Genomic DNA, 23,519 nt, shown 5'->3' with positions numbered 1-23,519 from the left:
AAATTTTCATATTTTTCGGGCGGTCCCTTTTCAGTGGCAGTCGTTGTATAATTTGGTTAGTTGTATTTAAAATCGAGTTTGTGATTCCATCTGGATTCAAGTACCGCCAGAATTTACTATGCGTAGGACTCAATCGTTTAGTGATTAAAGAATTCCTTAAGCCTCGAGTATGTTATCAAAGGGCGCGGGGCGATTGAATCGGTGCGGACGTATCCATAACCACTTATCAATAGCTCGCCGTGATGATAAGCGCTCAGATAATTACAGCTCACAAATTACATGGCAACGTCGCGTTGAGCAACAGTATACAACTACTGACACATATTGCGTTAGCTCCTCGCAGCGGGCGACTTGCGGTCGAACGATAATTTACTTAAAATTATAATCACGCAGTGGTGTCGCCGACTCCGGCCGCACGCCCGATTCTCTTGTTACGACGGATTGCCTTTCGAGAATTCAGCATCGTCGTCAATTCTATCAACAACAACGGGCGAAGACTACACGGAATGCATGATTACTTTATCAAAATAGATTTTGGTCAAGGTTGAGCGAGTTCTACGTAGGTATCCCCGACGGGACCCGTCCGTACGCGCTGGTGTCAGCTCGAGATGATTAATCGTTATCTTAATTGTTGATACAGCAAGCTAGGTAAGCGGAACCGCTCGCGTCGTCCTCATTATATTCCAATAAATGAGCTCGAAATCTATAAAAATCGTTTTAGTATTCTCCCACAATAAAAGAGTATGCTCACATTCATTACAAAATTATTTAACTCGGCACAGTGAGCTCAAAACGTCCAATGACAAATTCACGTCGAGCTTACTAGTTCCCAGTTCAATATATTGAACTATATAGTATAATTTTGATTAAACACGATAAAATTGCACTTCTGTCACGGTGTGATAAATGGTATTCAAATCTTTCACTTATTGCACGATGACAAAAAGTAGGATTTATACACTTTATTTATTACTTCTTTCGAAAGTTATTGTTTCCAAGGCCAAATTAGATCGAATCGAAACGCCGCAAAATAATGCTAATCAATGGTTAGAGGTTAGCTTAAGACTTTATCCTGACGATAAATGCAGAGTGCGGTCGCAGTGTATAAGACATTTAGCCCGAGTTAGACATTTCCTTCGTTCCGCAGTCCACATTAAGATTATTTACGGCGCTGCGGATCCGTGCCGCAGGGCGCGGTGCGGCTCCGACGGCACTCTTATCTTGCGATAACACCACCCTCCGAAACTTATTCCGCTTTCAGAGCTAAGGTCGACGGATATCGATCCGCGGCAGCTGGAGACCGCACCGACCGACCTGTCTCCCATCCTCGCCGTCGCCGGAACCACCGACCTTTCGCATTGTGCCCAAAAAATATCTCCTATCATTTAGGAATGTTCTATGTATACATTCCCGTCGTTTAGGATTGGACCCGAATAGACTTAGAAAGAGTTTAAGTGTGAGGACGGACTTGGATGTTGCAGGAAGTAAGCGATGGTGACGGGTGAATCAACCCTCAGTGCGGCTAAATTCATTTTTTGATAAAACAGTCATGAGACCGGAAAATAAGCGCCACCCCCGCTGCCGTTCTGCAACTTCTCAGAAAATTGGACAGAAAAGAGAGGTGAACACTTACCGTTTCCGTTGATTAAGGGGTAGTCGTCGTCGTGTCGACCGATGTACGTCTTCAGCGGGGTGTCCGTGAGGGAGGGCGACGACCTGTCCCTGTCGCTCATAATAATCACTTATAACACCGGGCTTAGACTCGATACGAGAACACTATCGGGGAGACGCGCCGGCCCCGCACACACTCGAGCACGACCGACCTCCGGCCCGCGGCTCGCGCGGCGATTAAATACTCCAAGCTCGTGGACGTCGCTCCGCGCTCGGCCTCGCTGGCGCTGCAATCAATCCGCGATGCGCCACCGACATCTGCCGTCGCTTCGGTCGATCCACGGTACATACTCTCGTCGGTAGAGGCCGCTGTTTCACGTATGTTGCCAATAGCCTTCATTTCACACAATCACTACGCGAACTGTAACTAATAAAACGTACGTACGTAAATAGTTTAATTGTTTGGAAACCACTCGAAATATTCGAAGTCACAATAAAACTCATTATTAGTTTTAGCTTCGGGATCTACCCTTAGAACCTACACAGTATATTGCCTCGAGTGGGCTTAAACAACTATGTGTACCAAACCAAATTTATGAACCAATTTTGTTGACACGAAACTTTTTTGTTGCTGTACATTTGCAGATTAGCCTAGCCGGGCCGGTGCTCAGTTAAGTCCCAGTGTTATTTTACCTGTTACTGTTACATGTGTTAAGTTACGTCAAGTTACCTGTGTTATTCCCCTTGTACAGGAAAAAAAGACGTAGAACGAGCAACAAAACTAAGTAGATAAGTATAATTAAATTTTTAAGATAGAGCATTGTCCATGACATTAATTATACAATGCTGTTTTCTTACTTCACTTCTCAATTTCATGAAACCTCTTCTCTTGTATGGTGACCAGGCGTGTTGTAAGCCCGCACGGAATGGTACTGAGATGCTGCCTTCATGGGTTTCATGCGTTTCAGCTTGTATTTCGTACGCCCGTCAATTCCGAAAATGTTATTGTAATGTTAACTCAGTTGACATAGCGATGGGCGAAAATTGTTAAACAAAATCTGATAGAGAACATTCCTAATCCTGGTTAAAAAAGAACCAAAAAGACTATAGGTATTTAGGGTTTTGACGCTTTGAGAACGAACATGCTATCCTAGCTCCATCTATTGAAAGGGAGCAAGAACAAGAATGATTTTTTTATGAAGGAAGGATTATTGGAGTTCAGGAAGCCTTTCCAATTTCACCAAGGCAGCTGGGCGAGCACAGGTTCAGCCAGGAGGGGACAGCAATGTCGGCGTTAGCATCGGCTGTTATGTACTCGTATGTACATTTTGTTTTACATGAATTTTACATTCATTGTCTTACCTTTCTACCACTTTTTTGCAAAAAAGGCAACTGGTGATTATTCACTCAATGCTATTGCTAATACACGATTCTACGCTTATGAACATTTCGTTAAATTTTGGTTCAGACAAACAATTCAGAGAAATCAATGTCGCACTTCATCATATATGCAGCTGCAGTTCAGTGCCTCGTTTGTTCAACCTTTAGCCAACATCGGTTCGAAGTACAGGCATTGCTTACATAAAGATTTGAGGTTCCGAAGGAAATTGAGTTCTAATTTCGAGAAGGTGGATAAAGTCCAGTAGTCTCCCGGAGGTTTTGTTCTTGATTGAAATGGATTGAAGTGATCTTCAGACCTATAGCTATAAATAAATGAAAACTAATCTTTATATCTTTGTAAGTACTTTAATAAAATTAGTATCAGGATTTTAGATGTAAGTTGTCTAGTTGCGCTGTTTGTGGCTATGAAACTATTCCATTGTTGTTCGAAGTTTGAAGCTACGGCACCGGCCCGAAACGTCGGCTGGATTGTGAGCGCTGTGTACTCCGCTACTGTAAAATCTGCCACGTCTTTCCGCTGTCGCAGTAACGCACGAAGCTCCCTCTCCGCCACGCTGGCGGAGGTAGACGTAGCAACTGAGAAAAAAAATTAAAATATGAGGTCACACAAAATCGAATCTCGAAATGGTGGCGTTCAATTTCAATCGGAGGTTAATTAATAAGATTGTATTCGAGCATGTTACAGTTTGGTGAATATTGAAAGTAATAGGATAGAACATTATTTGGTGTCGAGCAGTGTGGTGATGACATGCATCATTGGAGTATTCATCATGGAACAGACAACATAATTCTTAAAATAATCCGAAGCCCCCACTCGTGCTTAGCGCCTCCAGACCGTTCGAGACACTCGTACGAGGTGGTTCCGTGAGTTCACGGTCAAGACAGATGAGCGTGTGCTACAGCCGTTTTTGGTCGTCGACGATATCAGAGTCACAGCTTAATCGTTGCTAACAATTATTTTCTAACCTTTCTGCAGAAGTAATTGCCATACATCAGCGCTGTTGGGATGCACGACTACTTTACGCAATTGGTCTATTTTTTCAACATAATACTTATGCGTATTATATTTATCTGACCATAATAAAAAACAGCAATTTGTCCCATATCATCTCATATATTAACTTATTATAGGTACGGAATCAAATTGTTGTGTTTGTGGCTCTTGGTAGCCACCTAACACTAAATGCACCGTGAGCACCTATGCCCATCTACTGCAATAAAGTAATAAAAACTCACAAGTATGTAACTATTTTATTTCTCCATAACTAGCAATATTATCTCAGATCGGTGTTAGCAAAATCAATAAAACCCACTAAATTATACAAACGTAGCTTGAAAATAGCTAGGTAGGCTTTCCGGGTCGGACGAAGTGCTGATCGAAACAACTGCAGTATTCATTTTCATTGATTTCAACTGGCTACTTGAGTACCTACTGCGGAAAGTTCTTTTGATGTACCAAATAACTCTTAATTGTTCTTTGTTTACGTACGACACACAAATATATTTGATATCGACTAAAACTGTCGTTTTCCCTGTTGCAAAGCTGACACTGAACGAACTAAAATTACATTATGGAAAATAAGTAAATTAACAAGTGGTGCAATTAAAATAAAAACAATACTAGAGGTGGTAAAATGGTAAATAAAATATTAATACACGTATTAGGAGCACAATCCAAGAGGGCCACATCAATGTAATCACAAACGACTTCATCCCAATTATCAGTGAGGTCTTGAATGTTTTTGGCTCTAGCGATGAGTTTCTTCCTCATGAGATGCTTCGCTCGGTTCAACCTCTCTGGAGTATCTTCTGAGAATTCGCGAGCCCTCGGCAGTATTACCTCCGAGCTTGGAGGCTCCACCATTACCACTGTGGGTATTTTAACTGTCACTTGCAACAACACAGGAGGCTTTTTCGTTGATGAACCAATTTTGATACTTTCTTTACGCTGTGCCTTTTTCAAAATTGATAACCTAGATTTCTCTGCTAGTGATAGCTCTTGGGATGAGTTGTTTGATTTAGTCATATTTAACGTGAGTGTTGTGGTAGGTGCTGCTGTACTGGATCGAGTTGTCGTCTCAGATGGCGGTAGATGGCTGGTAGACGACGATGAGGGAGATTCAGCGCGCCGATATGTCCACAGCACGTCGATGATGTTCGCGCTGCTGGGTGTCGACACAAACGTCGTCGCTGAGCATACAGAAGCCTTTGGTTAACTCTCTGTTCTTCTAATCACTTTCGCGGCAATCAAAATATGTAATTTACAATTATTCGATTTAAGAAATATCTATTACATTAGCATATTTTATAGTTTAACACAAAATTGCAACATAAAATTGCAATAAGAAAAAAAATTATTGAAGAAATAAATAAACTTACCGGAAGTTCGTTGTAGTAGAATTGGTAACTTGCTCTTTATATTCTCTACTCTTTTCATATCATAGTAATCTCCATCTTCGTCAAAAATTTTCTTGTTCTGTTTTTTTCTAAGTCGAAGATCTTCATCATCAATGCTTGGTCTGTAGCGGTCTTCTTGCGAGTGAATTAAAGTCGGTCTTCTTCGTCTCTCTTCATTGACATTGGCATAGTCCAGCTCCTCGTTTTTAACCCTTCTATCTGGTACTAAATCTCCATTTAAATCAACATTAAAATGTCGAACGGGAACTCTATCTCTCGGCTTTCTTCTTACTACTCTTTTTGTGCTTTCTTTATATCTTTCATCATCATCATCATCGTCAAACTCTTTGTTTTTATTTCTTCTGAATTCTTTTTTTTCTACATAATTGTCTTCATTATTATTATCAGGTTCCCTTATATTCTTACTGCGACCATGCCGCATTGACTTTCGTAAAGCAGCTATGTTGTCTTCGCGATAGTTCCAACTCTTCGTTTTTGGATTGCGCTGAAAATAATTCTGGTTAGGTCTCCTGCGTCCGAAGTCAGCTTCCAATTCGTTATCAAATTCTGTGTCGTGAGTATCTTGGGAATCGATTACTACTCGCCTTCTTCCCTTAGATTTTTTCCATGTTTCGACTTCGGCTTCTCTTTCCAAACTTTCTGTTTTACCTATAAAATAAAAAAATATTATCAGTGAATGTGATTTTTTTAGTGTTCAATTAATAAAAAATGGCAATCACTTATTATCATGACTTTAATAGTACAAAAACGCAGCCACAAATAACATTCAGATACATGTTAATTTAACATCTAAACGTAATTCTCTCTAAAACATAAGCTCTCGTGTAAAATTTGATCTCTTTGAGTCTCGTAACTCTAAAGAAAAGTGCTCTTAGAGGAAGTCAGATCGAAGTTTTTCTAGTACCGATACCAATTTCCAAGTTTAATGAAAAAAATTACCATATTTAATATCTTCTTCATACTTATAATCGAGAGGTGAGGAGGCGTCTGGTGAGTGTCCGTGGTAGTCTTCAAGCAAGGACTCTGCGTCATCAGATCCTTCGTCGCCTGTTTCGTACTGTGGCATTTTAGCCCCAGAGTAGTCGCTGAACCTGGCCGCTGACACTACTGCACTCCACGCCAGTACCAATACCAGCGCCAACGCCATCCGCCCTCCCCCAAATGTGCCCCCTGCACGTCGCCAGAGCTCTCTCCTAGCTAGTATGGTGGCCACGATAGTATTTTACTCTGTAAAAATTGTGGCATATTCTACAACGGGAACTACGAATTTGACATTTGGAGAATTTGAAACTACAACTTGAAGATTGTCAATTATGTTTGCGATTAAATGACATTGATAAACTTTTTTTCTTACTTAATTTAGATAGACTCGTTGACTCCTTGCGTGTATTACCAATCTACGTACATGTTGCATTCTCTTTGGTTAGCGCGGTACTACCATGTTACTTTTTTGTATGACATCCGTCAATCAACCATTTTAGAACAAAATAAAAGCAAAATTATTGTAATGCATTATTTCTAAACAAAAAAGGAAAGAAGTCCGTCCTATCTTTCCATTACGATGATTATGTAATTCAGGGACGCTATGGTTGGAAAAAGTAAAGATGTGAAGGAGGAAGATTGTGATTGTTACGCGGAGTCTCGCACCAGCGACGCATGTCCTCCCATCCGAAACGTCACACACCCATTGGTAACTTAATTTTTACCATTATTTTAAATTATGTAATGTAGATAACACAGTCCGTGAAAGATGTGAAGTCGATTTTTTATGATACCTACTTATCCTACCATACTTCAAGAAGGACAGTCGATAAAAAATGAAATACACTCACTTGTTAAATAGATTTGCTTTCATGAACATGGGCGTGGCGGACAGTGATTATTGGGATACTTCTTGTTGAATTGCTCGTTTGAGTATTGGGGAGCAGAGGGAGATTGTCCCTTTCCTTATCCTATCTCGGCCGGAGTCCCGCAAGACTCCGCTTTCTCGCTGCTCCGATTGAGTCAGTTTAAGTCAATGTTCTCGAACTCGGCTATCCTTCTTCTCGTCAATACTACGGCTGTTTGGTGTAGGAATAAATCCTTTATCTCGAAGGTACTACACCCAAATACCGCAGCCAATACCACAGCCAAAACCCTAGGACAGTGTTTCACAAGTGGCGCATTGAAGTTATCCTAGCGAGAAGCATAATGTACTTTTTCACCTACCTAACGCGAATTTATTTCCCTTTGAGAAGCAGGAATATCAACCACTCTATCTTCATCGGCCAGTCGCTATCCCGGACCAGGCAAATTAGTAAATCGGTGCCATCCTGGATATATCCATGACATTTAATACTTATTTGTCATAGAATGAATTAGGTCAATGATTAAACAATTGAGAGTTACAACTCCAGTGTCATATAACAAAGTAGTTGGCGGCATTCAGTGTATCTACATACCTGCTGATGCACATCCAATGATTGCTTCAGACAAGTCACAACTGATACTTTGAAAACGAAAACCTACATGTTTAAAAAAAAAGAAACATAATCCGTGCACTTCAGAAAATTACCTAAAAATTTACAAATAATTGTTTTCAGCGCTACTACGAATTCACACAAGACGAAATTAAAGCCCTTGAAGAATGTGACAAGGAGAGCTTCTATCAACGCTGTCTCCCGTTCAGTGCGCTGTTCGCTTCTCTAACATACGCTGCCGTCAAATATGGTAAGTTAAATCACATAAGTTTGGTAGGGACGCCACGGAAAACTTTCATAGAAGTAAGATTAATTTCAGGATGCATTTTTTTCTCATTACAATTAAATATAACAGTTCAGTGACGTTCCCCTAACGGTATCTTACTTCTATGAATTTTTTCTGATTTTAGGGTGTCTGAAGCGTAATCCGCATTTTGGCGCATACCCCAAAATCATGCTGGCAGCCGTCCTGGGCTACGTCTACGGGAGGCTTTCATATATTTCCAACTGCGACCAGAAACTACGACAATTGCCCGCAAATAGTCATCTCGGGAATGTGATGAGGAAATATCATTTACAGGCAAATACAACGCCGGATCCTAAAAGAAAATAATTATATCGCATTGATCGCATCGGTCTTCAATAAAATGTTGAATGAAATCTTTGTTTTTTTAAGCCTCAATACAGGAACAAAGTTTGATAACAGTTAATATAATCTAGGAATTAATTTACGAATCTTGGTATATATAGGTCATCGAGGTCATTAGTGTATAAGGAAAAGTCATGTGACTACAATTCTACTTATGATATGTTACATAACAATATTTCTTTGTTGAAAAACTACTCATAAATTGGATACTTCGGACTACGCATCTTTAATAAAAAGCCGCAAACGCTTTTTACTGAAAGAAATTATATATCAAGAAACGGTGCACAAATCGAAGATAGACGTAGAGGAGCAACACGTCAGAGCTCCTAACGTTTTAGCAACTGATTCAATATAAATTTTGAATATGTTCCGTTTCAAAAGTTATTGATAGTAGTAGCATGCGATCAGAAACAGTAGTATAGCAATAAAAGCAGTTACAGGTTTGTTGTAAAATCTCGATAAAACCTTATCTTCACCTTATTCCACTAGGTGGGGTTGACACAGAGAATGTTTCTATTGCATTTTCTTCTATGAGCCGTCATCTCAACACTCACTCCTCTCTTTCATATTGTCACTCACACACTCGATCCATGTTTTCTTCGGTCGACCTCTTCCCCCTCTACCTTGCAACTACCATTTCCATACATCTCCTAGTCACAAGCGTTTCCTCTCTAGGCATCACATGTCCGTACCACGCTAACCGTCCGCTCTTTAATTTGTCAATCACCGGGGCTACTTTCACACTTCCTCTGTTATACTCATTCCTTATTTTGTCCATTCTTGTCACGACACGCATCCATCTCAACATTCGCATCTATGCCACGTGTACTCCCTCTTTCATACTTTACTTTCGTCGCCCTACTTTCAGATCCATACAGCACGACAGCTCTAATGATCGTTTTGTGAATTTTGGCGTAATTTTCGCTTGGTTTTTGTTCGATAGATCTTCAAACCTTCGTTTTCCAACCTTTTGTTCCATTTTGTCAGACTCCCCTGTACCTCAGGCCTGCCTCTTCAACGAGAACAATGTCGTTGACCAACAGCATACACCAGGGCGTCTCCTCCTGTATGTCCAATGTTAGAGTATACATTATTAGGATGAACAGATAAGGCCTTAAAGCTGATCCTTGCGCAACCCTACCGCCACACCAGCTGCGGAGCGTACATAAGTATTGGTTCTACCGTACATAGTTTGAATGAGCAGCTGGTATTTCTTTGGCATTCCTTTTACTTTACGCTCCACCACAGAACCTCACGGGAAACCCTATTATACACTTTTTCCAAATCATCATGTGCAAGCTTTTACTTGCACAGCGGTATTTTTCACACAATTGGCGAAGGGAAAAAAGGGCGTTCGTTGTACTGCGTCCCGGCATGAACCCCCATTTCAAGAAAGCTGCAAGACACGAGACACCTCTCGAAAATGGTAAACAGTCGATGTCACCAAAAACAAGCACCAGTCATCATTCTCGTCGAACCCGTCGCTTGCGACGAAGGACTTGGCTAGTAAATTAACCCACAGACACAGCCTACTGAGTTTCTCGCCGGATCTTCTCATTGGGTCGCACTTCCGATCCGGTTGTAGATTCTGCAAAGCACTGCTCTTACTAGGGTTAGTATTAGTAACGACGTCAGTTTTGAGCCCCGTGAGCTCACCTACTTTAGGTTACGCTGAAGTGGTCTCACAAGATCATCAGCTTAGGTAGAAAAAAAAAGGCGTGAACCCGAGCTAGATGTTTGATACTTCACTCTCCTCTCTCATTCTTCTCGCAATCACTTTCTTCCAAGCTTTCGTACTATGTAACATGAGCTTTATTCATGCATGGATGAGCTTAACACTATAAGAAGGGAAAAATTATCCAAAGCTGGCCATCAGCTGGCTTCGTTCACTAGCAAAATTTAAATCAAATCAAATCAAATCAAATCAAAAATTTTTTATTCAACATAAATGAAAGTACATACTTGTTGAACGTCAAAAGAACTACCGCCAATTCACAAGAACTAGCCTCCGTCCTGAGAAGAATTGGCAAGAAACTCAGCGGGCATGTCTTTTTTTTTACATATAAAATTATTATTTATTTATTTTTTAATATTATTATTTTTTTAAATATGAATTTTTTACACTGAGTATTATAACGTAACAATTACTACAATATTGAAATGCCTGGAGCGAGCAACTCATTCCCACTTTGTGCAATCTTCTAGATAATCATTGACTTTATAGTAAGCTTTATTGCACAGATGTTCTTTAATAGTTTTCTTAAACCTATGTATATGTAGGTTCTGAACATCATGTGGGATTTTGTTGTACAGGCGCACAGACAAACACCCGAATGAATTTCGTATCTTATGTAACCTACTCATCGGCACAACAAGCTTGTGTTTGTTCCTAGTATTTCTATTATGTATGTCCGACTGTTTAGGAAACTCCTCAATATGTTTACGAACATACATCAAATTTTCAAAAATGTACTGGGATGGCATAGTGAGAACTTTAATTTCTTTAAATTTCTCCCTCAGGGATTCCCTTGAGTGCATGTTATAAATAGCACGTATAGCTCTTTTCTGCAGAATAAATATCATTTCTACATCGGCCGCATTGCCCCATAGCAAAATGCCATAGGACATCACACTGTGGAAGTAACTAAAGTAAACTAAACGAGCCGTGTCCGCGTTTGTTAACATTCTAATTTTTTTTACTGCGTATGCTGCAGAGCTGAGCTTACTCGCCAATTTATGAATATGAGGTCCCCACTGCAGTTTGGAGTCCACTGTTATACCAAGAAATACGGTTGACTCAACAAGCTCCAATGATTCCTCAGAAACAATTACATCACTATCCACTTGTCTCACATTTAAAGATGGTTTAATACATTTTAAAGTAAATTTAATACATTTAGTTTTCTTACTATTCAATAATAGGTTATTGATACGGAACCAATGAACCACACACGAAATCGCATCATTCACTTCGTCATAGACTTGTAGTTGTCGTTTAATTTTAAATAATAAAGATGTATCATCTGCGAATAATACGACCTCGTGTCGGGACTCAATAAAACTAGGTAAATCGTTTATATATATTAGAAATAAAAAAGGACCCAAAATGGAACCTTGAGGTACACCCATTTTCAACAAGGTGCCTGAAGATCTATTACCTTTCACATCTACTGTTTGTATCCGTCCTGATAAATAGGAAGTAATAAGTTCCAATGCACCATCCCTAATACCATAGTGATGTAGTTTCCTCACCAATGTTTCATGTTCAACACAGTCAAATGCTTTGGATAAGTCACAGAAAATTCCAAGACAATCATGCGATTCCTCCCAAGATTTAAAAATATTTTTGACTAGATAAGCACCTGCATCAGTTGTAGAGCGACCCCTGGTAAACCCGAATTGTTTATTATGAAGCAGGTTATTTGAATTATAATGTTCTAAAAGTTGGGTCAAAATAATTTTTTCAAAAATTTTACTCAACGTAGGGAGTACTGAAATAGGTCTATAGTTAGAGGGGTCATCAGTACTACCAGATTTAAAAAGAGGAATCACTTTACTATGTTTCATTAAGTCAGGAAATACACCACACCTAATACAGTCATTAAAAATACTAACAAGATGAGGAGCAATAATGTCTATTACAGACTTCAAAATCTTTACTGATATTCCCCACAAGTCAGCTGTATTTTTTACATTAAGGCTATTAAAACTTTTTATTATACTGCTTGAATTAATTTCCTTAAATTTAAAAATTTCATTACATTTGTTGGCATGTTTATGCAATAATATTTCAGCTGCTGTGGGGGATGAATTTAGAGAAGTGGTAGTTGAAACTGGAATGTCAGAGAAAAACTTTTCAAAAGCATTAGCCACATCTTCATGACTAGTTAGTAGTATTTATCATCTATTTTTAATGAGAATTCTTGGTGGCTATTTCTGACTTTTCCACTTTCTCTACCAATGATGTTCCAAGTCATCTTTATCTTGTCAGGGGCATTTTTTATTAAATCACTTAAATGTAAAGATTTTGCCGCTAAACAAACTTTTCTAAATAGTTTTGAATAGTTCCTGACATATTGATGAAATGTTTCATCAAAGGCTCAATTTGTTTTAAAATAGTAGACTGTCGTATTATCTCCCTGCCCAAGTGTCTACCTTCAGCGTTTGAATCCGTAACAATTGTTGACTGTTGTCTAAGCTAAAGGTTCTAGAGGTACGGTTTTGAATTGAAATAAAGTCGCAGTTTCATTGCAGATGCTACGCTCCGCGAGTTCCTCTTGTCTGCCAGTGTGTCTTTCCACTATAGCAAATGCTGCACAACGTCCACGATTCTCTAGCTCCTATCCTACTCACTGAAAGCTCTCGCTACCTCTATGAAGCCCTGCCTACGTGGACCTGTAAATGTAAAGCGTGCAGTGTGCTTAAATGGTGTGGATGTCACCTCTTAGCAAGGCACGCGTGTGGCATTTAGATTTATTTTTTTATTTTTTTTTTATTGCTTAGATGGGTGGACGAGCTCACAGCCCACCTGATGTTAAGTGGTTACTGGAGCCCATAGACATCTACAACGTAGACGCGCCACCCACCTTCCTTGAGATACAAGTTCTAAAGTCTCAGTATAGTTACAGCGGCTGCCCCACCCTTCAAACCGAAACGCATTACTGCTTCACGGCAGAAATAATCAGGGCGGTGGTACCTATCCGCGCGGACTCACAAGTGGTCCTACCACCAGTAATTACGCAAATTATAATTTTGCGGGTTTGATTTTTATTACACGATGTTATTCCTTCACCATTGAAGTGAATCGTGAACATTTGTTGAGTACATATTTCATTAGAAAAATTGGTACCCGCCTGCGGGATTCGAACACCGGTGCATCGCTTCAACACGAATGCACCGGACGTCTTATCCTTTAGGCCACGACGACTTCTGTACATCAAGAAGCTAAGAAATCGGACGTAGCATGGCCATCCCAAAGTGGATGAATCTATTTACATTTTCTTGCCGAGAATAGTTATATACCTACAAGTGAGTTAACACCAACGTGCAGTCATGAAACCGTTGAATGGCTATTCTAGGTATCCAAAGTTTTGCAAGGAAGGAGAAAAATGGCGGTAGTAACACCGGGAATAATAATAATAATAATAAATCCTGACCTAGAATACTATTTACATAATTAACAAATTGAGAGCTTCCACTTCTTTGTCATCTGTAGGGTGCATGAAAACGGATTCAGCTGCCGTACGGAAGATTTTTTAAGTACTCTCCAATTCGCATTCAGATTTAGACAAATCCTATAGTATTTTATCTGTTAGTGTTTGTCCAGCGGTTGAGAAGTGGGTCTTACATATTTCCAGGTATGGATCGGAAATTATGTGTTTGTGGTGATGACGGTTGTGTTGAATGGTCGTCTGGGTTGTGTATGTGGTTTAAAGCGGTTACGATAAAAGATCCTGTCGCGCCGCTTTTTCGAAAAAGCATTTTGACGCTGTCTTCAGATACTCATGTACATTTTGATTGTAATTTGAAGCCGTTCTGAAGGTTTTACATACCACGGTGCTTCGACGGTCATCCTATAACAAACATAGTTGTATGACTTGGAGGTTATTTATGTGTGTGCGGGCCGCGAAAGCGAACACTGCACTTCCATAAGTCAAGACCGAACATTTTGTGGACTGTCGTCACCTTATTACAAAGGGACAATTTACTTCGCCTGCAGATCATGGGATAAAGTCTACGGAGTAAGAACGAGGCTCGGTCGCGAACTGTTTTAGTCTGTTGACGGTATGTCATCCTTTTGTCGAGGGTACCCTTAAGTATTTGACCTTTGGCGGCCCTTTATAGAGGCTAGTCAAAGAGGATGCTGAAAACCTACAGTTTAGTAAATTAGAAGTGGAAGCGGGGGAGTGACGCCTTTAAAGAGTACGGTTGTGCTTTTCGTAGTGTTGATGTCGATGCACCACTTCCGGAACCACTGTCCCATAGTGGTAGCTACGGCCTGGAGTCTTTGATGGATAAACAACATCTTCCTACTCGATTAGTACCTAGTAGAAAACCGTATCATTGACGCAGAGGTATAGATGAGTCGCCGGCCTCCGGGATATAACATCCCTATACAAAGTAATTAATAACGGGGAGAGAGCGGAAGCTTGCGGGACTCCAGCAGCCAAGATTTTAACACGGCAGATAGCAGGTTCCCTCTACTCGGTACCGTCTCGAAGTCTCGTATGATGAGTACATAACTATCTGGCACGCTCATGTTGTAAAGTTTGTTATATCAAGGCGTTGTGCCAGACTTTGTTGAACGCTTTTGCGATATCTAAGAAGAGGGCTCTCGTAAGGCCGGGTCTTCCTCCATTGAGCCCTACTAAAATGTCCTGCACACAGTAGGTAGTGAAGTAGTGCATTTAATTTTATTGTAAGCACGAGTATTTGGCGCGAAATCCAAATTGCTCTTCAATGAGAATGCCTTGGTGACGAAAGTCCCAGAAACAGACGTGAGAATAGTTTGACTATCACTATCTGCCGTGACCACATCGCCACTTGGACGCGTGGGTTAAAGTGGTGATGTGGTAATGTATGATAATGATTATGTATTGTCTCTGGTGGTTATTTTTTTCTTAAAGTAAAAAAAAAATGAAACATATTTTGTCTATTTAATGTTTATTCAGGTTTAAATGTGTAATAGCGGTGATTTATTGACTGTTTAATATCTGTGACAGTGCACAAATGTGGGAAACTGAAACAAAGCCGCTGGACATAGCTTCTCGGGATCCTCCAAAAAGTCCACTGAAAAAATCTCAGTAAATGACCACCATTTTACTGAGATTATATTTCATCCCATATTATCTCATCTCATTTCATTTCACTTCATATTATAATTTTCCATCAAAATATCTCATATTATATCATATCATCTCATCTCATTTGATTTCATGCCATGTTTCATATTATATTAATCAACTTCATTTCATTTCATAGTATCATATTTCATAAAATAAAAAATTAATATAAAAGATTAGCCTGTATGGTATGATTCCTTTGCCTTTCCATTTGGAAAAATAAAACTACTACTACTACCGTAAAATGGGGTAAATAGGGACAAAATCGAACTTCAGATTGAATTTTAAAATAGTTCCAATTAAATAGTCACTGCTCAACGAAAGAAATAAGTTGCGTCTTGAACGTACCTAGGTGATAAAAACCGTTACATTATTTTAATTATTCAATTTAAAGAAATAATCGGATAAATAATGGCCATGTCAATTTACCCCGAATGCGGGGTAAATTGACACGGGTAAGGGTTAAATTGGGATATTTGTAAGGGTTGTCAGTTCGCGGTACTGCGATATATAGGTAGGTAGGTAGGTGCCATACAATTATTTATATGGACCGAAATGATGAATACAATCCATAATTTAAGCACAATACACAACATAGTGTAAATTAAGCTGGTTTCTATTCCGAAGCGATGTGACGTGAATGATAGATAATCAACAATACAATGATCAAAAAAAGTATGTGCATGTTATATTTTAGAAAATTATTATTTAATTTCCTTAAAAATCACAACTCTGAAACAAAATCATAAAATAGAATAAAAAATAGAAAACAAAAGGACTGGAAATGCAATAATACAATTTTATTTAATCAAAATTTTCAAAATAATCTTTGAGCAAGAGTAAGATATCATGTGAATAATATAAAAAAGCAGATTTATCTGATTACTGCCTACAATAACAAAAATAAAAAAAATTCTTTCTAAGCTAAATAACTAAACTCAATTAATTCACTCACTCATAATTGGAACCTAGATATCTCGGATTTTTAATTAATGTTACATTTAAAATCTGAGGCCTGTTTTTATTTGTCTGTGCGTTGTGAATGTTAAAAAAATCATGATTCGACGCGTGAATAGATTCTGAATTAGCAAAAGTTTTGATTCGTTTTAGTTCTTTTTAATTTTTAATTTTATTTTATTGCTATAAAGGACATACGACCGGGCAGATATTACAAGGTAAATGTCGCGAAAAAATGTAATTATATATATATATACTTTTCTTTTACCTATAGTACTTACATAAACTAACTGATAAACACATTAACCTTCTTTACATCACGCAATTGAGTGATAGTATAGGCTAAAAATCTATTATAAGATATCAGTGACAACCCTAACAAGCCATCCCTATTTTGTCTTTTGGCGTTCCAATTTTGTGTTTTCTCGTCCCTAATTTTTCCAGTCTCGTTCCAAATTACCCCACATACGTCCCAATTTTCCCCAAAAAGAAAGGAAAAAATATGCATTTTTTATTTTGTCGAATTATTGTATTTAAAATAAGAATATTGCAACTTACCGTTTGTTGTGGTATTTCCAGGTGTATTAAAAGCTTATATAAACTGTGATCTTATTGAAAAAACAACGATAATATTACCTTTTTTAAAGTTCTTTAAGCTGTTTTAAAACGCACTTTTCAACCACTATTTTCAATTTAATTTGACGAATTTTTGGGACCAACTTAACTCATATTTAGTACTTCCATAGTTAACTTGGTTTTTCTCCTATACATTGATAAATATTAACATAAACAAAATTAGGTAGATTCCGTGCTACAGGTACTTTGAGAATCTTCCGCAGGTTTGTCCCAATTTACCCCAGGATCCCAATTTACCCCATGTCATGGTACTACTTGTCGGTCGGTTGTTGGCGGGAACGCAAGGTGTCAAGTTGTGCGATTTGTTTTATTTTGTCTATTTAGTGTTTCTTCGGGTTTAAATGTGTAATAACGGTGGTTTATTAGCTGTTTAGTATCTGTGAAAGTGCACAAATGTGGGAAAATGAAACAAAGCCGTTGGACATAACTTCTCGGGACCCTCCAAAAAGTCCACTGAAAAAATCTCAGAAAAAGAGCACCATTTTACTGAGATTATATTTCATCCCTTAACATCTCATCTCATTTAATTTCATCCCAGTTGATTAATGTCTCAAATTCTTCGTTTCATTTTACTCCATATTGTCATTTTTCATAAAAATATACCATATCATAATAATATCATCTCATCTCATTTCAATTAATTTCATTTCATGCCAAGTCATATTTCATATTAAATAAATCAGCTTCATTGCATTTCTTAATAACATATTTCATAAATATATATATAAAAGATTAGGCTTTATGGTGTGAAACCTTTGCCTTTCCGTTTGGAAACTACTACTACTACTGTTATTTGTCATTTTGTCATACGAGCGAATCAAAGAGTAAAGTTATTTTATAAATGGACTGAGCTCAAAGCTTATCCGTCGGTTGTTAGCAGAAAGTCCGTATCTATTATGTTACGTTCTAAAACAAAAGTCGATAAATAATCAAACCTTTTAAAACTTGTCAATTCTTTAATTTAGTCATTAAAAATTTAAACTATGAATAATTCGAATGCCTACGGGTATCAACAGAGTCCAACACCTCCTGGACCCGGTGAACCAAACCCATTCTCTCCTGCTTCGCCGGTAAGGTTATATTTAGCTAATAAAATAAAAACAATTCCAATGACGATATTTAAAGTAAATGTTAAAACAACATTGATGAAACAAATTACAATTAATTTTTATATGTTAAATTGCCTGTCTGACGCTTGATTCTAAATCAATAAATTATTCTCACTGTAAATCGTCGAAATATTATATTGAATGGTTACGTTAGGTCTCATATTATTGAAAACAAAAAACTTATTTTTTAGTGTGGTAGGTATTTACTATTTATTTAAGTATTTGACAAATTTTAACTGTCTACCATCAGTATAAGTTTTCTCAAGATGAGCTGAAAGTGTTAGCTGAATGCAATCAAGAGAGTTTCTTCCAAAGATGTCTTCCCCTGGGCACTGTGTTAGGTTTGGGCACATTTGCAGCTATTCAAAAGGGTGAGTCTTAGACAGCTTGCTCAATTCAATTAACTCTTTAGAAAGTTTTACTTTATGTTTGTTAGAGACTGTTTATCAATAGGCAAATATTTTTTTATAATCTTAATCCTTTCTAATTACTAATTCACTATATAAAATATTATGTGGCTTATTTATGCTTAATTTCCAGTTAGATTTAAGAGGTTAAGTATCAATCATTAGTATATTTTTGAAAATATAAATAGCACCAGTGAAATTGCTCCAGTCTTACCATTGTACCTTGCTGTATAAGTTTTTGGGTTGCCAAATCAATCAGATTATAGTAGGTACCCACATGCCGGTATATACACATAGGTAGCCACATGTCTTTATCACTCAGAGATGCAGCTTCATGAGTTTTGATAAATAAATGGAACTGTATTTATCAGGGAATCTATACAATATAGTTACAATGGAAACATGAATATTTCCAACAATTACTAAGTGTCATTAATTTCATACATTTTTGGATAACACAGAACTGAAAGTCCCCTGGTCGCCACCGACCCAGTTAGCTTTATTCGCCGACGACACGACTGTTTACTATTCCAGTAGAAACAAGTCCCTAATCGCAAAGAAGCTTCAGAGCGCAGCCCTAGCCCTAGGACAGATGTCCGAAAATGGCGCATAGACATCAACCCAGCGAGAAGTACTGCGGTGCTATTTCAGAGGGGAAGCTCCACACGGATTTCCTTCCGGATTAAGAGGAGGAATCTCACACCTCCGATTACTCTCTTTAGACAACCCATATCCTGGGCCAAGAAGGTCAAGTACCTGGGCGTTACCCTGGATGCATTGATGATACGGCATATAAAATCAGTCCGTGACCGTGCCGCGTTTATTCTCGGTAGACTCTACCCCATGATCTGTAAGCGGAGTAAAATGTCCCTTCGGAACAAGGTAACACTTTACAAAACTTGCATAAGGCCCGTCATGACTTACGTGAGTGTGGTGTTCGCTCACGCGGCCCGCACACACATAGACACCCTCCAATCTCTACAATCCCGCTTTTGTAGGTTAGCCGTCGGAGCTATGTGGTTCGTGAAGAACGTTGACCTACACGACGACCTGGGCCTCGAATCTATCCAGAAATACATGAAGTCAGCGTCGGAACGTTACTTCGATAAGGCTATGCGTCATGATAATCGCCTTATCGTTGCCACCGTTGACTACTCCCCGAATCCTGATCACGCAGGAGCCAGTCACCGTCGACGCCCTAGACACGTCCTTACGGATCCATCAGATCCAATAACCTTTGCATTAGACGCCTTCAGCTCTAACACTAGGAGCAGGCTTAGGGACCCAGGTAATCGTACTCGTCAAACTCGACAAAGAGTTCTCCGTGCAACCTAACCCATGAATCAGCTTGCTGAGTATCTCGCCGGATCTTCTCAGCGGGTCGCGATTCCGATCCGGTAGTAGGTTCATTCGCGAAACAGCTGCTCTTGAGCTGTTTAGTCTCCTTCGGAGGCGCTTGGGTAGCTGTTAGCAAATCCCACCACTCCTGGCTTAGCCTTTGCTCGCCCACCTGTCCTGGTGAAACTAGAAAGGCCTCCAGGCCACCAGTAATCCTTCAATCATAATTAAAAAAAAAGAAACTGAAAGCATTTTTTTACTACAGGAACCTGATGTAAAGCTAAAATGTAATATATGAAAACAGTGACATGTTTTGGTGATTTACATACTACAAGTAGAAATGTAACTTATTTATATGGTATGAGATTATCATTGAACATGCAAATAATATGAAATTATTTTAATGTATATGGCTTTGGAATAAGTTGGATATGGAATGATTAATAAACAGTTCATTATTTTATAGAAGCAGTTCTTATTGAGTGCATTATCTACCGGCGGACTCTTTCTTACATTATGAATATTATATGTTATTTTCCCTTTGTGATGTTTCATTGGCGTAGTGCATGTGTAGACCTAAAACATTTTGAAATGGCATAAAAACCTAACTCACGATAAATAACATGCATAGTATTTAGTGCATGTGTTGTAACCAGGCTTAATAAAACAAATGTTTGAGGGATTCTGGGTATATAATAATAATACAAATTGGATTGCTGAAAATATTTAGAACCATAGACTACTGATAGAAGACTGGTGAGAAGTTGGTAATGCAGTGGATTGAAAATCTAAAACAAGAATAATTTTTTTCGAAAACCTATGCTGAGGACATGTTGAGATGAAGTGCTTGGGCCAGCCTAAATATTATTTCGATTACTTATTAAATTTGATTTCAGGACATCTGAAACCAAACCCAAGATTTGGTCCATTCCCAAAGGTGACATTGGCAGTAGTGGTTGGCTACTTCTTGGGGAAGTTGTCATACCAGCAGGCATGTGCTGAGAAGCTGATGGCATTGCCCGGCAGCTATATAGGGCAGATACTAAGAGATCGGAAGAATGGAAAGATTGGAGGGTATGTGATTTTTTAATTTATCTCTATATTTTTAGGAATTTGATATAATAAAATTTTTTAATATCTGTCTGTTTGTATACTTTGCTTACTGTTAAACAAAAACTAAAAGCTATTAGATCCAATAAAAATCACAACAAAATCTTTTCTTAATTATTATAAATGAGACTTGAATGAGAATTGATATTTTACAGTATATCTATCTTCATAAACGTTGATGACATCTGAAGGGTGGCCAGCAAGATGTGGATTTCTCTTTGAGACAATATTTTGCCATTATCATAAATTTTGCTTATAGCCATATTGTCATGCTAGCTACTAGTTAGCTAGTTGGTTAGCTTAGTTAGTAATGTTTATGTTACAGGACTTCAATGCCAGTACAGACCCCTTCAATGTACGGAGCCACTACCAATGATATATATTCTGATGCTGGTCCAGGTAGCTCACTCGACTTGGACACCAACCGACCTGTCTTCAGCGAGGATACTTACCGACCTGATAATGAAGGTGGACCTCTTTTTTTTTTGTTTTTTTTTTTCGATGTTGTATACCAGAAAGTACTTTGCTTATATAATGCTTAAAGAAGAACATGTCCTAGGACCGAGGGAACGCTATTTACTGTAATAATTAACTTTGTATTCAGGTCCAGGACCCAACCTGGAGGAACCCATTCCAGCACGCCCGTCCGTTTCATACGATGACCTACGTCGCCAAAACAGAGGACAGTACGTCAAGGAGAGGCAGGATCCTTACAGGTACAAGAGGTCATAGATACTGACAAAGTAAAAAAAAACTTAGTTGATCTTAAAATCTCAATTTATGATTAATGATTACTAAAAGTTTTATTCACTGAAACTTTTATCCACTTTATTCTTATCAAAGAGCACAAAGTTAAAGTATTAGTTTTAGTCGTGAATATTTTAATTAAATTCCCTAACTTGATTGATACAGCATGCTTCTATCATCAGCTGTATCCTTTTTTTATTTTTTTATAATAAATATAAAAAATATATCAATAGCCACTTCAATGAAATGACCCTGCTCTAGGATCATTTCTTTATTTATTTTTTTCATTATTTCATAGATTAATGTTACGTGTTGAATGGTTATTGCGATTTGCTTGCACTGCGAATAGTTAGGTACTTGCTCTGCATTTTCTTATGTGAATTGGATAAATTCTTGTTTTATGATTTATTGTAATTTAAATATTGGTAATACAATAAATAAGTACCATTTTGACCCATGCTTGAAGATGTTATGCTTTGGCGATGTGCTTGTGCTTATTGTGCTTAATATTCTGTTTAAAACCGAATTTCACACGCAGGTAATCTAATGAGTAAAGAACAGTGAGTCAAGTTTTATCGACTGCCGGACCAAGACAGTTTGATGTAAAATTATGAACTTATTTCTGTAATTATATGAAATTAATAGTACGCCAAAGGCCTGCCGCTCTATATTTAATGTAAATCTCAGTAATTTTATATTCATAGACAGCTATTTCAAGTTGTTGACAACCCTCTAGATTTGTTGATTGTTTAGTTGTTATTGTAGTTTGTAGTTGTCCTGCTCGTAATATGTTCATTGTCTGTTTGTGCGGAAATTAAAAAACAATTATTACTTTGGCTTTTAGTAATGTACCACAAATGTACATTAAATATAAAGCTAAAACTGCAGAAACTGTACATGTGTTGTGCAAAACAAAGAATTTAATTTACAACAGACTTTTATATTCTGCTAGTGAAATTTGGTCACGCTTCGCTATTACCGCCATATTATAAAAATTATAAATTATGCGATTTCTGGAAACTAGTACTAGATGAAAATGATTGAGGAAGTTTTGTGATTATAATGAATTTATTTCAGATTGGACCCGAACGCGGCGCCTCCGGTCACTAGACCTCAACCCTCTCCTTCCCCTCCGCCCGCCACCAACAAATATGGCGACACGATGGAATGACACAGTTGTCTTAGCTAATTTAATACACGCGCGCGGTCCGTGATGTTGTCCACACGGGCACGCCGGTTGAATAGTTTTTTCAGATATGTTCATAACTAAAATTGTTGAAAATAAAATAAAGTAGTTAACTTATGTTGTTTTGTTTTTTGAATACTATGTACGATGTGACTCCTGAATCCAAGACTGGGCAGTAATGGGCGTCTACCGCTGGTAATGATTCGGTAATGCCGCACGGGTAGGATCTACCATCTTGCCTATTTATGCCGCGTTCCTGTTCGAAAGTCGAGACTGCCATTGTACAATGCAACCAAGACTTCGATCCCGTGTCTCGGAGAGGAAGGCGACACATTTTCATATCTATGGACTCGGGTAACGACCACACCAGGCGAGCCGTGAGCATGTAAACACAAGACGTTCTTGGTTTTAAAGTATTATAGTCGGCAAACTATACAGGTGGGAGAACGTAAAGGATCTGATGATAATAAACTAGATTCCGATCTGTTATATAAGCTCAGCCGCCGTATTTTGCGGGACTATACCTAGGTTTGCCGTCGCTATATACAAGCTATTAATGACGCCTTGAAAACTCAGTTTTTCAATCCCAAACTGCCCCTGTATATCGAAGTACCGAACGCGCCACGATCACTTGGAGTCGGAGGGTCCA

General features: G+C 38.4%; 3 protein-coding genes across 21 annotated transcripts in view; 1 reads left to right on the top strand and 2 right to left on the bottom strand.

The window, feature by feature from the left end:
• Window positions 1–1,946, bottom strand: part of LOC101742096 (hepatic leukemia factor) — a 154,571-nt gene extending 152,625 nt beyond the window's left edge. For all 18 annotated transcript variants that reach the window (XM_038013836.2, XM_062671018.1, XM_062671014.1 and 15 more), the window contains exon 1: window positions 1,634–1,946. In XM_038013836.2, the coding sequence (XP_037869764.1) occupies window positions 1,634–1,733 (100 nt within the window). In that variant the 5' untranslated portion in view covers window positions 1,734–1,946. The remainder of the gene's footprint in view (window positions 1–1,633) is intronic.
• A 2,305-nt stretch (window positions 1,947–4,251) lies between these two features.
• LOC101742534 (uncharacterized) lies at window positions 4,252–6,761 on the bottom strand. The gene is made up of 3 exons (XM_004924876.4): window positions 6,370–6,761; window positions 5,392–6,078; window positions 4,252–5,202 (listed from the first exon to the last, which is right to left on the bottom strand). The coding sequence occupies exons 1-3, from the start codon at window positions 6,575–6,577 to the stop codon at window positions 4,616–4,618; spliced, it is 1,482 nt and encodes a 493-aa protein (XP_004924933.2). The 5' UTR covers window positions 6,578–6,761; the 3' UTR covers window positions 4,252–4,615.
• Window positions 6,762–6,793: 32 nt separating this feature from the next.
• On the top strand, window positions 6,794–22,974 carry LOC100101168 (ociad protein; the record flags this gene model as incomplete). Of its 2 annotated transcripts, none has more annotated exon segments than NM_001099796.1 (7): window positions 6,794–7,120; window positions 8,013–8,139; window positions 20,724–20,901; window positions 21,263–21,405; window positions 21,542–21,653; window positions 22,223–22,286; window positions 22,762–22,974. In NM_001099796.1, coding segments are annotated over 6 exon segments (669 nt in total). In that variant the 3' UTR covers window positions 22,227–22,286; window positions 22,762–22,974.
• Window positions 22,975–23,519: the final 545 nt, after the last annotated feature.

This window comes from Bombyx mori, chromosome 1 (genome assembly GCF_030269925.1).
Source record: "Bombyx mori chromosome 1, ASM3026992v2".
Classification (NCBI taxonomy): domain Eukaryota; kingdom Metazoa; phylum Arthropoda; class Insecta; order Lepidoptera; family Bombycidae; genus Bombyx; species Bombyx mori.
This window is presented reverse-complemented; position numbering and strand designations above follow the sequence as displayed.